Here is a 13,089-nt window from a genome sequence, read left to right on the forward strand (position 1 = left end):
GAAGAGTTTGGATGCAAGAAACGTAGTAAAGCTAGAAATGAGACTTGGTAACTAATTTGTTATGAGGGGTGATGGAAGGAGTAGTCCTGATTAATGCTGAGATGAATATGAAGCTCTAGAAGGATGGTGATTGATGATTTTGACAGAAATAGTTGAGGTTAGGAGAAGAGAAAAGGGAAAAATAGTGTTCAATTTTTAGCATGTTGATTTGAATGATTTTTGCTGAGGTTAAAAAAAGCTCATCACCAACTTGGCTGTTTTCACCACAGAAAGTCTCAAAAGACCAATTTCTAATATAGTTATGGTTGAGTAGCCATCTGCATTGTTAAGAGAGAGAACCTCTATGGGGAAATTACAGATTAATAAAGCATTAAAGTAAGCTATTTTGAGTAAGCTTAATATTATAAAAGGAAATACATAATTTTGACAGTTTTATATTTGGTTTTGTAGGTTTGTGCCGGACCTGTGAAATATTTGGGGCCTCAGTTCTAGTAGTAGGTAGTCTTCACTGTATCAATGATAAGCAATTTCAACATCTCAGTGTTTCTGCAGAACAGTGGCTTCCTCTGGTGGAGGTGAGTAAAAAGTAATATACTATGTAATTATCTTATTTGGAAATGTTTTGTAGAGTTCTTTTCTTTTTAAAATAGCATTTCTATGGAAATTTTATAGTAAGCCAACCTTAAAAGAAGATACCCTACACCAAGTAGTCAACACTTAGTTCCTCCTCTCTCTCATTTACTATTGTATTATTATTAACCTTACTATAGTTTTGCTGAAGTGAATCAATTATTTCATCACCTATTTATTTTTTTACCTCTTTGAAAATTTAGTAAACAAAATATGGCTTATATATTGTATTCTTCTAGTGTATAATGTTGACTTTTGAGAATTTTTTATATATTAAAACTTGTTTCTTGAAATTTTATGGTATTTATTTTTCTTTAAGAAAGACTGTAGATGAAATTTTCTAATGTTTGAATTCTTTACTCATTTCTTTAATTATTTAGGTAAAACCACTTCAGCTTGTTGATTACTTACAGAAGAAAAAAACAGAAGGCTATACTACCATAGGTGTAGAACAAACTGCCAAAAGTTCAGACTTAACAGAATATTGTTTTCCTGAGAAATCTCTGCTCTTATTGGGGTAATTACTTTTCTTTAGTACTTTCTTTTTTTTGATGTCAGTAAGTTGAATAAATTACTATTTATCTAAAGGATAGAGACATCAAAGTTAGCTTTTCTGGGTTTATCATAGGGCATTTATTTAGATCTGCCTCATGAGAAGAAGTCTCATCCATTGGTCAATAGTTATATATTCCTAGAAGGGTTTTCTTCCTATTATCTTCCTAATTTTTCACTTCACACAGAACAATTATATAAGCATTTTTGTGTCCTTATATTACTTGCTTTGCATGCCCATGTTAAAATGTAGGATTCTAGTTTCATTATATGAAAGCTGGCTTTATTTCCTTTTTTCCTCATCAGAAATGAACGTGAAGGAATTCCAGCAAACCTGATTCAGCATGTGGATGTATGTGTGGAAATTCCTCAGCATGGCATCATACGTTCCCTTAATGTTCATGTGAGTGGGGCTCTGCTGATTTGGGAGTATACAAGGCAACAGATAATCAAGCAAAGAGATTTAAAGTGATTACAAGAAGAGAAAGTTTTGTGCCTTATCTGAACTAAATGGTGCTTTTCAAATATATTTTAAACTTCTGTATCACTTATGGAATAGGCTAAACTTTTATTGAGAATAATTTTGTATTGAGTTTTTTGACATAATATATTTATTTTAATGCTTTAAAATATTAAACATAAGTTTATAAAAAGCAACTCTGGGTACTGTATATTCATTCTTTAATAAAAATATTAGTTGTGGGCCACAACTAAGAATCATAGCTATTTCATCATTCAGATTTCAACAATTATTAAGGTCTTCAGAGCCCAGCATTAGGCAAGTTGGGTGTTAACAGACTTTAGATAGGACAGTTTTTGCCCCAAGCCCAAAGTTTACTACCTGTTAGATTGATATCATTTATTCAAATAGTTAAACAAATAAATATGATACAAAATATGATTCCTGTATGAGAGAGATTTGAAAAGTGCTGTATAAGGTTATGAGGGTACTCATCAGTCATTACCAGGTTTGGTTTTAGGGAGGAAATACTATTTAAGTCAGAATTAGAAGAATAAAGGACACCACGATTTTGAACATATGGAGGGTAGAGTTGAATTACAGCACAATTAACAAGAAGTTCTGTCTAATCTTTTTAGCTTGTTTCACATAAATCAACACTGTGGGGTTGGATAGATTGAGAGTCAAGGAACCTGGGTTCAAATTCTACCTCTGGTCTAGACTAGATAACTTCTAAAGTCCCTTTAGCCTCTAAATCTTTGATCATTTGATTTTCATAATAGTTCTGAGGTAGGCAGGGTAGAGGATCTCTCAATTTTCTAGATAAAGAAACAAATTCAGAGAAGAAAATGAACCTCTAAAAGTCATTAAAATCTTAGCCTTTTGTTCCTAGTGTTTTCTGTCATGCTTTGAAAGGAAATTATATTCAAAGGACATAATTTCATTAATTAGTTATAGTCTCTGTGTCCAGTTATCCCTTTATCACTGCTTCTGAAAATAAAGAGGTAAGAGTTAAAATAGAGGTATATAAATCAATGGAAATTAGTTTGTTATCTTTTTCCCTTTAATTTATTATGATGATCAAATATCTGTTTTTACAAATGCAGAAACATGGCAATCATGATTAGAAATAAAGCAATATGGCCCAGGATTATGACCTCTTGATTTGTTTTCCCAAGAGACAACATTATTTGCAAATTAAATGTTTAACCACATCACACATAGCAGAATCCTCAAATTTGACTCTAAATTCTATGCCCTTGAAATTTTACATTATTATCTTACAGCATTTACTTTCAAGCTTTTTCATTCATTTAAAATATTTGATATGTAAAACTCGACAATATCATCCCAAAACTTCAAATGTAGGTCTTCTGAAAAAGAAAATCACTTCTACAGTATAAATTTAAATTTTCTATACCACTTTATTCAAGTTGTTCCCTGAATGAAATATTCTAATCATTGGCTTCTTTGATCATTTCCAGTACTATTAAGAACAGGAGAGTTGTGCTGACAGTGAGGCCCATCTGTCACATTCCATCAATCCTGGCAATCTGGTATTCAAAGGAATATTTACTGATGTCCACAAAGAATAGTTATAGTATTTGTAAAAGAAAAATTTCTTTTTACAAAAAGCTATGATGTTGCTGTTCTTTCTGAAGGCTCAAATTGTCCTGCTTCAAACTTTTCTTTGAACTTTAAATAATCTCTTCTTTTATCAAAATATTTAATCTATTAAAAAGAGAACACAATTAGGGGAGATAAAGTAAAAAGGACACCATGTAGCATGGCAAGACAAGAATAAAGGTTTAAAATCAGTCAATACATCGAATCATTATATGAACACTCTTCAACAGCATGCACATGTCATATAATCTCATGATTTAGAGCTGGAAGCAAGCTTAATAATTATGTTTAATAAGTATGAGTTGATAGAAAAATTTTCCTAAACAAAAATGTTAAGATTTCATTAGAAAGACAAATATGGTTTAACTTTATAAATTTTCATCAGCCTAAATAAGGTAGTTATTAAGTATAACTTTAAAAAGTTAAGTAAACAGGGGGCAGCTGGGTAGCTCAGTGGAGTGAGAGTCAGGCCTAGAGACAGGAGGTCCTAGGTTCAAACCCGGCCTGAGCCACTTCCCAGCTGTGTGACCCTGGGCAAGTCACTTGACCCCCATTGCCCACCCTTACCAATCTTCCACCTATGAGACAATACACCGAAGTACAAGGGTTTAAAAAAAAAAAAAAAAGTTAAGTAAACATAAGGTTAATAACCAAGATTCCATTGCCTATAAGGAATGTGGATACTAACAAAGCACTTATTTCTATCTACTTAGATATAAGATAGAAAACATGACTAGATACAGATATGTCATAATTCTAAGTTACTAATGTGTCCAAATAAAATCCAATTTCATATACACTGTCTTCTCACAAAATGGAGATGCATAGATGTCATCCTTATAACTTAATACTTGCTATTAAAATTTTAGTTAAAAAATGTGCCAATTTTTGAGTTACTTTCTTTTGTGCTAAAATTGACTTAAGTTAATTATTAGTACGAGTACACTAAATGATTTATACAAAATGATGTTCATTTTGTATAAACTTAATCATTTTGTAGAAGTGACTGTGGGCTCTTGAAGTTTATATTAATAGTAAAGATTTGGCCATGCTTGCCAAGCTAGGGGGAAAAAAGGCCTCCTATTATGTAAAGGCTTCAAATGTGAGTGGAGGGAAAGGACTTGAGAAGGAAGCATCTCATCTACCATTACCCACACCTCACTCTCCCTATACTACAGATGGAGAAATTGAGGCTCAATGAGGTTCAAGTGCTTGAAAGCTGCAAAGTTGGCAGAACCAGCTTTTGAACCCAAATCCTCTGATGCTTATTCCAATGATTTTTTCCTACTACACCAGTGCCTCTCACAGCACTCATGGACACTTCACAAAACACAGTATCTTGTCTGCAAAATGTTTATACAACCTGCTACTTCAAAAACTTTCTTCAAAAGATTATAAATTTATTTGCATCTTAAGTATTATATTATCAGAAATATAACAATCCCACTATGCAGGGGAAACTGAGTGGCTTAGTGGATTGGGAGCCAGGCCTAGAGATGGGAGGTCCTAGATTCAAATCTGGCCTCAGATTCTTCTCAGCTGTGTGACCCTGGGCAAGTCACTTAACCCCCATTGCCTAGCCCTTACCACTCTTCTGGAAGGTAAGGTTTAAAAAAAAAACAACCACCAAAAAACCAATCCTACTATGCCATTAAATGAGAAATAAATAAGTTTTGAACAATGATACATGTATAACCCAGTAGAATTGCGTGCCATCTCCAGGAGGGAGGAAGGGAAAGGGGGGGGGGGCGGAACATTAATCATGCAACTATGGAAAAATATTCTAAATAAATATTTTTAGAAAAAGGAAAAAACTCATAGAAAAAGAAAAAACAATTAAAAATAATTTAAAATTTTTTAATGAGAAATAACAATTCAGAGAAATATAACAAACCAGAACAATAAACACAACGATTACAATGACACAAATAAAACCAAACTGATTAACTACAATGACCAGTCTTAGTCCTAGAGAATAGAGGAAGAAGCACAATTTCTACAGAGTAAGAGAAAAAGAGACCACAGAGTACAGAATGCTGCGTGTGTCATACTTGAGCTGTCAACTGTTTTTTACTGTGTTTTTTTTTAACTGCTTTCCTCAAATACAAAGGAGGGTTTATTGGGAAATGACTGGAATAATAAATTTATATAGTGTTTTAGGGTTTGTGAAACACTTGGCAGATATTTTATAGGCCTTAGAGGTAGAGGCAGACAGGTTAAATGATTTCTTTAAGGTCACACATCTAGTAAATGTCTAAGGCCAAATTTGAACTCAGGTTTTCCTGACTCCAGGCCTAGTCAGTGTTTGTTCTATTCACTGGGCCATTTTGCTACCTATATTAGAACTTTTAAAAAATGTACTGCTAAAAGCTGTTAGTCAACATGATATAGTGGAAAGATCACTGGACTGGGAACCAGGAGGATATAAAATCACCATGAAGTCGGCAAGATTTTGGATTAACTCTTCAGCCCTCTGAACAGGAGCTGCATACTATGCTCAAAATAAGGGGGCTGCATTGATGGCTCACAAAGGTCTCTTCTAAAAGTAAACTAACAGTTTTTCTAAAAAATGCTTTTACTAGTCACTGAGACTGAAGTTATTATTTAACTGGTATTGGAAATTCCCAGATAATATTTACCAATGCAGGTTGGTACTTTCTTGAGACCTGAGAACTTTCCAGTCACATAGATAATGGAGGTCAAGGGTGGGGCTTGAACCATAGATTTCCTGGTTCTAAAACTATGCTATGCTGCTTCCAATAATATCATGACATCTGTTTATATATAGGACTTTGGATGGAATGAGTTTTTCCTTAGATTAAGAAGCATTTTAAATTTAAAACAAAAAACAAGAAATGGCAATTTCTATTTTAAAAAAGGCTTAAAAATAACTCATTGATTTTTATCCATCCTGACAAAACTATAGCCAGAGCTGAAGAGGACTCTACTAATAAGTATATAGTTTGTTCAACAGGAAATCTGTAAGAAATTGTACATATATAAGTATGACAGTCCTTTGATCATAACCTATCTCTCCCTATGCCTTATCTCCCCACCTATACTTTGCCTACAATATTATTTCTAATTTCCTACTCACCCCATTTTTTTCTTATCTTCCTTCTCAATTTGTTCACATAGTTAACTAAGTTCAATTCCATATTGTACTGAGCTTTTAAAATCCCTCATTCCCAACTCCTGCCAAACCTTAATCCTGAATTATTCCTATCTTTTGCCTCCTTTCCTCCTGCTTACATGCTGCTGAACAGAAATGGAAGAAGCCTCACAACCAAGCTGACTAAGTATACTACAAATCGATGTCACCTAACTTTAGCTGCATTCTCTCTGAAGCAGGGCATTTCTTTACTCCTATTAATTGATTCCCTTTACAATTCCTCATAGGGCTGTTTCAAACTTTCTCTTCTTTCCTCAAGAAACCCACCTCTCTCCCTATATACACCCTCTCAGCTGAGGACCTCACCTCTTAATTTACTGGGAAAACTGACCAAGCCCTACCTTTTCATCATCTCAAAACCCCTTAATGAAATCCCCCTCTTTTGTCCTTCCCCACAGTCTCTAATAATAAGGTGGACCTCCGTGCTCTCTCTCTTTTTTTTTTATTCTACTCAGGTACCTTTATCACTGCAAGAGGCAGAAAAGATCTACATTGGTGGAGGAAGATCATCACTGGGAGCTCCTTATAATGAGAGGGGAAGGAGGAGTTCCAGTTGGAGGTTTGTGAGAATAAAGTAATTCATTTCTATCCAAGCTCACAGACATCCCACTCCCCAAATCTATCATCAGACTCTTGGGGAGTGGGGGGACGGTAAATAGCTTCAAGGTTAAGAACATTTGTTTTATGTACTTCTTCTCTAGGATTTTATAACTCTGGGTTCTTCTCTTCTTGGTTTTAGTCTCTTGGTTCTTCTCTACTGTTCAATCACTTCCCTGACCTCATTTTGAATTTGTTCCTTTCTCATTACACATACAGTCACCAATCTTAATAGAAACCTTATCAGCTTCAAGCTCCTCTAGGCTCTTGCAATGGCTCCTAATTTTTTTCTCTGCCTCAATTCTCTCCCCACTACACTTCATCCTTTATACGGGAAGGGTCTTGCCATGTTATTCCCCAATTTGTACTCTAGTAGCTATCTACTGCCTCTAGGATCACATTGAAACTCCTTTGTTGAACTTCTGAAGCCCTTCATAACTTGGCTCCAACCCACTTTCTGAGTCTTAAAATTTATATTCCCTTCCACAAAGTGAAGTGGTCCACCCAAAATGACCTTATTTCTGTTGCTCACATGCTATAGATTTCTTTTTTGTATTAGCACTTGCCATCCCCCATGTCTATAGAAGTTACTCTTTCCTCACTTTCTCTTATAGCTGCTAAAGCACCATCTTGAACACAATATCTTTCCTGATTACCCCAGGTGCTAGTGTACTCCACTCTGTCCCTATCTTGTAGTTACTCAGTATTTACTCTGCATATAATTAAATGTGTACACATTGTCTCTCACAATAAATGTAACCTCCTTGAAAATTGAGTTCCCACCATCACAGTACATGGCACATAAAAGGCATTTGGCCTCCAGTTTGCACTAACCTTGAGTTCTTCACCTCTGCTATATTAATATCTATCAAAACGGGGGAGGGAGGACACACATAGACCCCCACTTACACTTAGTTGGCATTTAATAAATGTGGATTATTTGCAGATGAATAGAAAACAAGTACAAGTTAGTTTAGGGAGGGAAGACACTAACTTTTTTTTTTTCGGAGGGGGGGGGGAAATCAGGAAAGGCTTTGTGCAGAAAATGAATTGATCTAAGGGATTCTAAGAGGTGGAGCTAAGAATGAAGATGTTTGCCACAGGGATAGCTAGTATAGCAAAGGTACAGAAGTGGGACAAAATTTCCTGAAGGAAGGACTACAATAAGGTTTTTTTGGCTAGACTACAATGTGAAAAGGAGAGCACTGAAGCTAAAGGGCTTCAGAGGCCAAATAGGGGAGTTTCTATTTTATTCTACAGACAATAAGAGGGCCAGCTATGTTGATTAAGAAGGGTATCACATGGTCATATCTTTAAGGAAAATCACTTTGGCAACTATGAAGTGGGAAGAGGTTAGTATCAGGGACAATTAGCAATTGGTGGTAGCAAGATTTAACTGTTAATTGACTCAATTATCAAGAAAGGATAACTTTCAATAACAATAATTAGATATAAAATTAGTCAGGCAAATATTAATGTTGACATTCATTGTTCCACTTTTCCACTTTCTTCCTGGAATGTACCTTTAACTTTTAGGACTCAATTTCTTCATTTGCAAAATGAACCTATTGTACTACCTGACTAACATTCTACTTAGCTTTTTTTTAAGTATTTTTTTTTTTTAAAACCCTTAACTTCTGTGTATTGGCTCATAGGTGGAAGAGTGGTAAGGGTGGGCAATGGGGTCAAGTGACTTGCCCAGGGTCACACAGCTGGGAAGTGTATGAGGCCTGATTTGAACCTAGGACCTCCCGTCTCTAGGCCTGACTCTCAATCCACTGAGCTACCCAGCTGCCCCCTGCTTAGCTTTTAACATGAAGTAAAGCTAGGAAAACACACTGAAACTTACATGTGCTTATCCTATTTAACATAATTAAACCAAGAATAAATAACATGGCAAAGATACTAGCAAACAAGCATTTAAGTTCCTACTACCCAGTGGGAATAAAAAGATAAAAATAAAACTATTTCAAGAAGTTTACTTTCTTTTGAGGGAAGACAACATGTACACATATCAGTATCTCTAAAATATGTAAAATATGTAAACATTAATACAAGATAAAATATATAAACAATATAAAATACATTCATTTTATGTCATATATACATATAAAAACATAAAAAAACAAATACAAAGTAATTTTTAAAGGAAGGCACTAAGACCTGGGGGATAGGGAGAATCAGAAATGGCCTTACCACTCTTCCACCTATAAGTCAATACACAGAAGTTAAGGGTTTAAAAGGAAAAAAAAAAAAAAAAAGAAATGGCCTTAGGTTTTGAGCTTGGCACTGAAGAAAACTTGAGATATTAAGAGGCAAAAGTAAGGAGGGTAGAACATTCCATGCAAGGAATGGGGGGGTGTGTAGCTTGTGCACAGTCAAGTAGTTGGGGAATGCTATATCATTTTTGTGAATGAAAAGAATGCCAGCTGGACTGGTCTAAAGATCAGATGAAGAAAAAGACTGGAAAAGTTGATTGGCTTTAAATGTCAGAGAGAGAAACTTGTATTTGTTTCCAAAGATATGGAGAAACCACTGTAACAGTGGAGTGACTATCACACCTGAATTTTAGGAATAATACTTTGCTAGCTATGTGGACCTTAGACTGGGGAAGGGAATTACTTAAAGGAGGGGGATCAGTTAATTAGAAGGCTATTGCAATAGTCCAAGCAAAAGATGATAAGGGCCTGTAGCCATGGAGAGTTGGTGACAGATGGGAGGGTTTTACATAAGGCATGTTCAAGTACCTTTTGAGATCACATTCCCCATTATCAGGTACTTGCTATTTTCTCTACCTCCTACTTTTTCTTTCTTATCTTTCCTCCTCTTCCCAAACAGCCATTCCTCCCAGTCCAGTGGGAAGGATAATGTTTAGCACTAATAGAGACACTAAAGAATTTGTAATTTCCTGTGATACACTATACAACCCTTAGGAAAATTTTGGAGAAAACCATTGATTTTCAAAAGATAAAACACCTGATTTGTTTGTTAAATACCATGGCATTTGCTTAAATGTTGTACCAATTTGAAACTAGAACCAAATAAAAATATTTATAATATGCTCTGTAAGCTTCCTAGTAATATACATGCCAGCTTTTAAACCCTTATCTTGTCTTAGAAACAATACTATTTATTGGTTCCAAGGCAGAAGAGTGGTAAGGGCAAAGCAATGGGGGTTAAATAACTTGCCCAGGGTCACACAGCTAGGATGTATTTGAGGCCAGATTTGAACTTGAGCCCTCCCATCTTTAGGCCTGGTTCTCAGACCCTCCAAAGTCAACTATTGTTAAGTAGGAATCAAGAACTAAGGAGAACATCATAGAATCACAAATTTAAAGCTGATAGGAAACTCAGAAGTGATCTAGTTCAATCCCCTTATTTTATGGATGAGGCACTAAGATTGAGAAGTGAAGTGACTGGTCCAGAGTTACAAAGTAACAGGGTTGGGAAACCTAGCCAGCTTTCCCTTCTACCACAAAATGCTTTCTTTCAGAAACATAGGCTATAAATATATTGAGTCATTTTCCATAGTTAATAAGCATTTATGGAATACTTACTATGTGGCAGGTATTGTGTTATATTTATTAAATATTAATGCGGTTTATTAAAAATTGGGTTAGTCTCTCTGTGTAAAAAGATGAATAAATGCCAGCATTACTTACCCACTGTTGGGGACAGCTTGATTCAAAAATGCTTCTTAACTTTTTACACTTAGAGGCATCATCAATATTTTCATCCAAGCACTTCCAGTAGTCATCCCGAGCTCCCCAGCAAACTTGCCTTTCTTTCATGGAAGGTGCTGTCATTTTTACTTCTATCACAGAAAAAAAAAGGATCATTGCTTGAAGAAACCCTGTTCATTTATTAAGCAACTCTTACTAGAGAAGAAGGCAGAATTTCTACTAGAATCTTTACTGCCTACAAATTGTCCCATGGAGCTAGTGTGCACTAAGTTGACTTTAAGTCCAATTGATAGCTCCACCAGTAGTTTATAAGTCGATCTCTTTCCACAATCCTTCATAATTAGTTGTTTCCTTCTTTTGTTATCTGAAAATTTGCTGAATATGAAGTGAAACCTCTAAGTTATTTGATTTGCATTTTTACTATTAGTAATTTGGTGCAATCTTTTATACACTTGCTCATAGTGTGCAGTTCTTTGGGGAATTGTTTGTTCATATTTTTTTGTCCACTTATCCATTAGGGAATGACCTTATCCTATAAATTTGTACTGAGGACAGTGTATAATTGAACTTGGTTAACTATATGATCAAAACTGGGCAGTGAGATACATAAAATTACTGGGGTGAAAAGATTAGAGATAATGAATGATATAAGTGGGGAGATGAGGCAAAAGGGAGCTAAAATAATGTAAAGTATCAACAGAGAAAAATCTTATCCCTTCCCCCATCATCAATTCTTTCCAAATCTCAACCAGGGAGGAACAAAGAAGTATTCCTGAGGAAAATAACTAAACTGAAAGATGCCAGGTCCCTATCTCTAGTCCAGTTTGGAGAAGCTTTTCAAAAGAAAACATCTACTACTCACCCTCCTGCTCACTGAGCCCTAAACCTGCTCCGGAATCCTTATTCTACCAGGCAAGTAGCTAAGGACTAGTACCACCACCAACATGATCACTTAACATTCATATAACACTTTCTATGTGCTAGGTATTTTACAATTATTATCTCACTTAATCCTCTCAATAACATTGGGAGGTGGGTGCCATTATTCCCATTTTACAGATAAGTAAACTGAGGCAAACGGGTTAAGTGACTTGCCAGGGGTCACACAGCCAGTTAAGTAGTATATTAGTAAGTATATATAGTATATGAAGTAGAATTTGAACTCGGGATCTTCCAACTCCAGGTCCTGCACTCTATTCATTGAGTTGCCTACCTACCTCGATAATAAGTCAGCAATTTTTATGTATTTATAAGGTACTTTATATATGTATGTGTGTATGTGTGTGTGTGTGTGTGTGTGTGTGTGTGTATGTATGCATGTATTATCTCATTTGAGCCTCACAATCCTCGGAGGTAAGACTATTGTTATCTCGATTTTATAGAAAAGGAAACCGAGTCCAACAAATTAAATGACCTGTCCAGGGTCACAGAGTGTGAAGCATAATTTGAACGCGGTCTGGCTGACTCAAGCCCAACATTCTAATAACTAACGTATGTTCAGAGCCTTGAAGTTTGTAAAACTTTAGACGTTTTCCCTGACCCTTTGGACAACCTTGGGTGACAGGAAGGACCCGGTCGCCTCCCTCCTCCTGCTTCCGCCCGCTAGCCCCGCCCCGGTAGGGGCAGCAGAGCAGGGCCCTGGAAAGCGGCCTCAGTAGCCCAGAGACAGGGCTCAGAGAAGGGGCCCAGCTCAGCGGGCCAGGAGGTGGCTACAGCCCAGCCGTTTCCCTAGGGGAAGAAAGCTTTATCTTTAGCGACAGATTCTGTACAGCCCTGGGGGCCACCGCCGCAATCAGGAAATCATCCCAAGCACCGCGGCTTACCTGCTTGAAAGCGAACACTCGGCTCTTACGGTGTGACTCCTCCCAGCCACCGTCCCCGCTACACGTGAGGGGGCGGGATTTCCTAGCAATGCCTCCCTTCCATCCTGCATTGTGACTGACTTCTGGTAGTAGCCGGAAGTCTGTGGTCTGAATGGGTAGTTCTCTGACGTCTTCAGGGAAAGTCACAGTCTCCGAGATCTCCTCGTGTCCCGCGGCTGCGCATACCTTAAATATGCTGCCCCTCCAAATTCCTGCAGTGATTTTCTTTCCCCCCTCACTTCCGCTTACGCCGGACATCTCACCTGGCTACCACTACCTAGGTTCCCTCACAGCTCTACTGCTAGGACGTGGGTCTGGCCTCCGGGCCCAGGGAGGGGTAATGGATGACCTCTGGAAAAAGTTCTACGTAAGGTGGATGTATTTTAGGAAACCCAAATCATAAAATACTGCCTGGAAAAGGTTTGTATTTTCCTACATCTGTGGAAAGTCTTATTAGTGCTTCTGTTTCTAGCCCTGCTACTCAGTAACAGGGACCCTGACAAAGGC

The 13,089-nt window shown here is 36.7% G+C and overlaps 2 protein-coding genes across 3 annotated transcripts in view; one reads left to right on the forward strand and one right to left on the reverse strand.

Moving 5' to 3' along the window:
• TARBP1 (TAR (HIV-1) RNA binding protein 1) overlaps window positions 1–1,738 on the forward strand; it is a 103,256-nt gene extending 101,518 nt beyond the window's left edge. The window contains exons 28-30 of the mRNA XM_044674986.1: window positions 451–575; window positions 1,011–1,147; window positions 1,489–1,738. Coding sequence (XP_044530921.1) covers window positions 451–575; window positions 1,011–1,147; window positions 1,489–1,654 — 428 coding nt within the window. The 3' untranslated portion in view covers window positions 1,655–1,738. The remainder of the gene's footprint in view (window positions 1–450; window positions 576–1,010; window positions 1,148–1,488) is intronic.
• A 1,308-nt stretch (window positions 1,739–3,046) lies between these two features.
• On the reverse strand, window positions 3,047–12,630 carry LOC123243592 (cytochrome c oxidase assembly factor 6 homolog). 2 transcript variants are annotated; one of them, XM_044671599.1, is made up of 3 exons: window positions 12,544–12,630; window positions 10,700–10,851; window positions 3,047–3,373 (listed from the first exon to the last, which is right to left on the reverse strand). In XM_044671599.1, the coding sequence occupies exons 2-3, from the start codon at window positions 10,841–10,843 to the stop codon at window positions 3,278–3,280; spliced, it is 240 nt and encodes a 79-aa protein (XP_044527534.1). In that variant the 5' UTR covers window positions 10,844–10,851; window positions 12,544–12,630; the 3' UTR covers window positions 3,047–3,277. The 2 variants fall into 2 exon arrangements, with proteins under 2 accessions (XP_044527534.1, XP_044527535.1); XM_044671600.1 differs by lacking the exon at window positions 12,544–12,630 and adding an exon at window positions 11,583–11,636.
• Between the last annotated feature and the right edge of the window lie 459 nt (window positions 12,631–13,089).

This window comes from Gracilinanus agilis, chromosome 4, assembly GCF_016433145.1.
Source record: "Gracilinanus agilis isolate LMUSP501 chromosome 4, AgileGrace, whole genome shotgun sequence".
Taxonomy (NCBI): domain Eukaryota; kingdom Metazoa; phylum Chordata; class Mammalia; order Didelphimorphia; family Didelphidae; genus Gracilinanus; species Gracilinanus agilis.

Bases quoted from the DNA above. Each gene is read 5' to 3' on its own strand.
- LOC123243592 (XM_044671599.1), bottom strand. From the start codon at position 10,843: ATGACAGCACCTTCCATGAAAGAAAGGCAAGTTTGCTGGGGAGCTCGG. The intron at 3,374-10,699 runs GTAAGTAATGCT...TCTTTTTAATAG, and splicing joins CAAGCTGTCCCCAACAGTGG to ATTAAATATTTTGATAAAAG.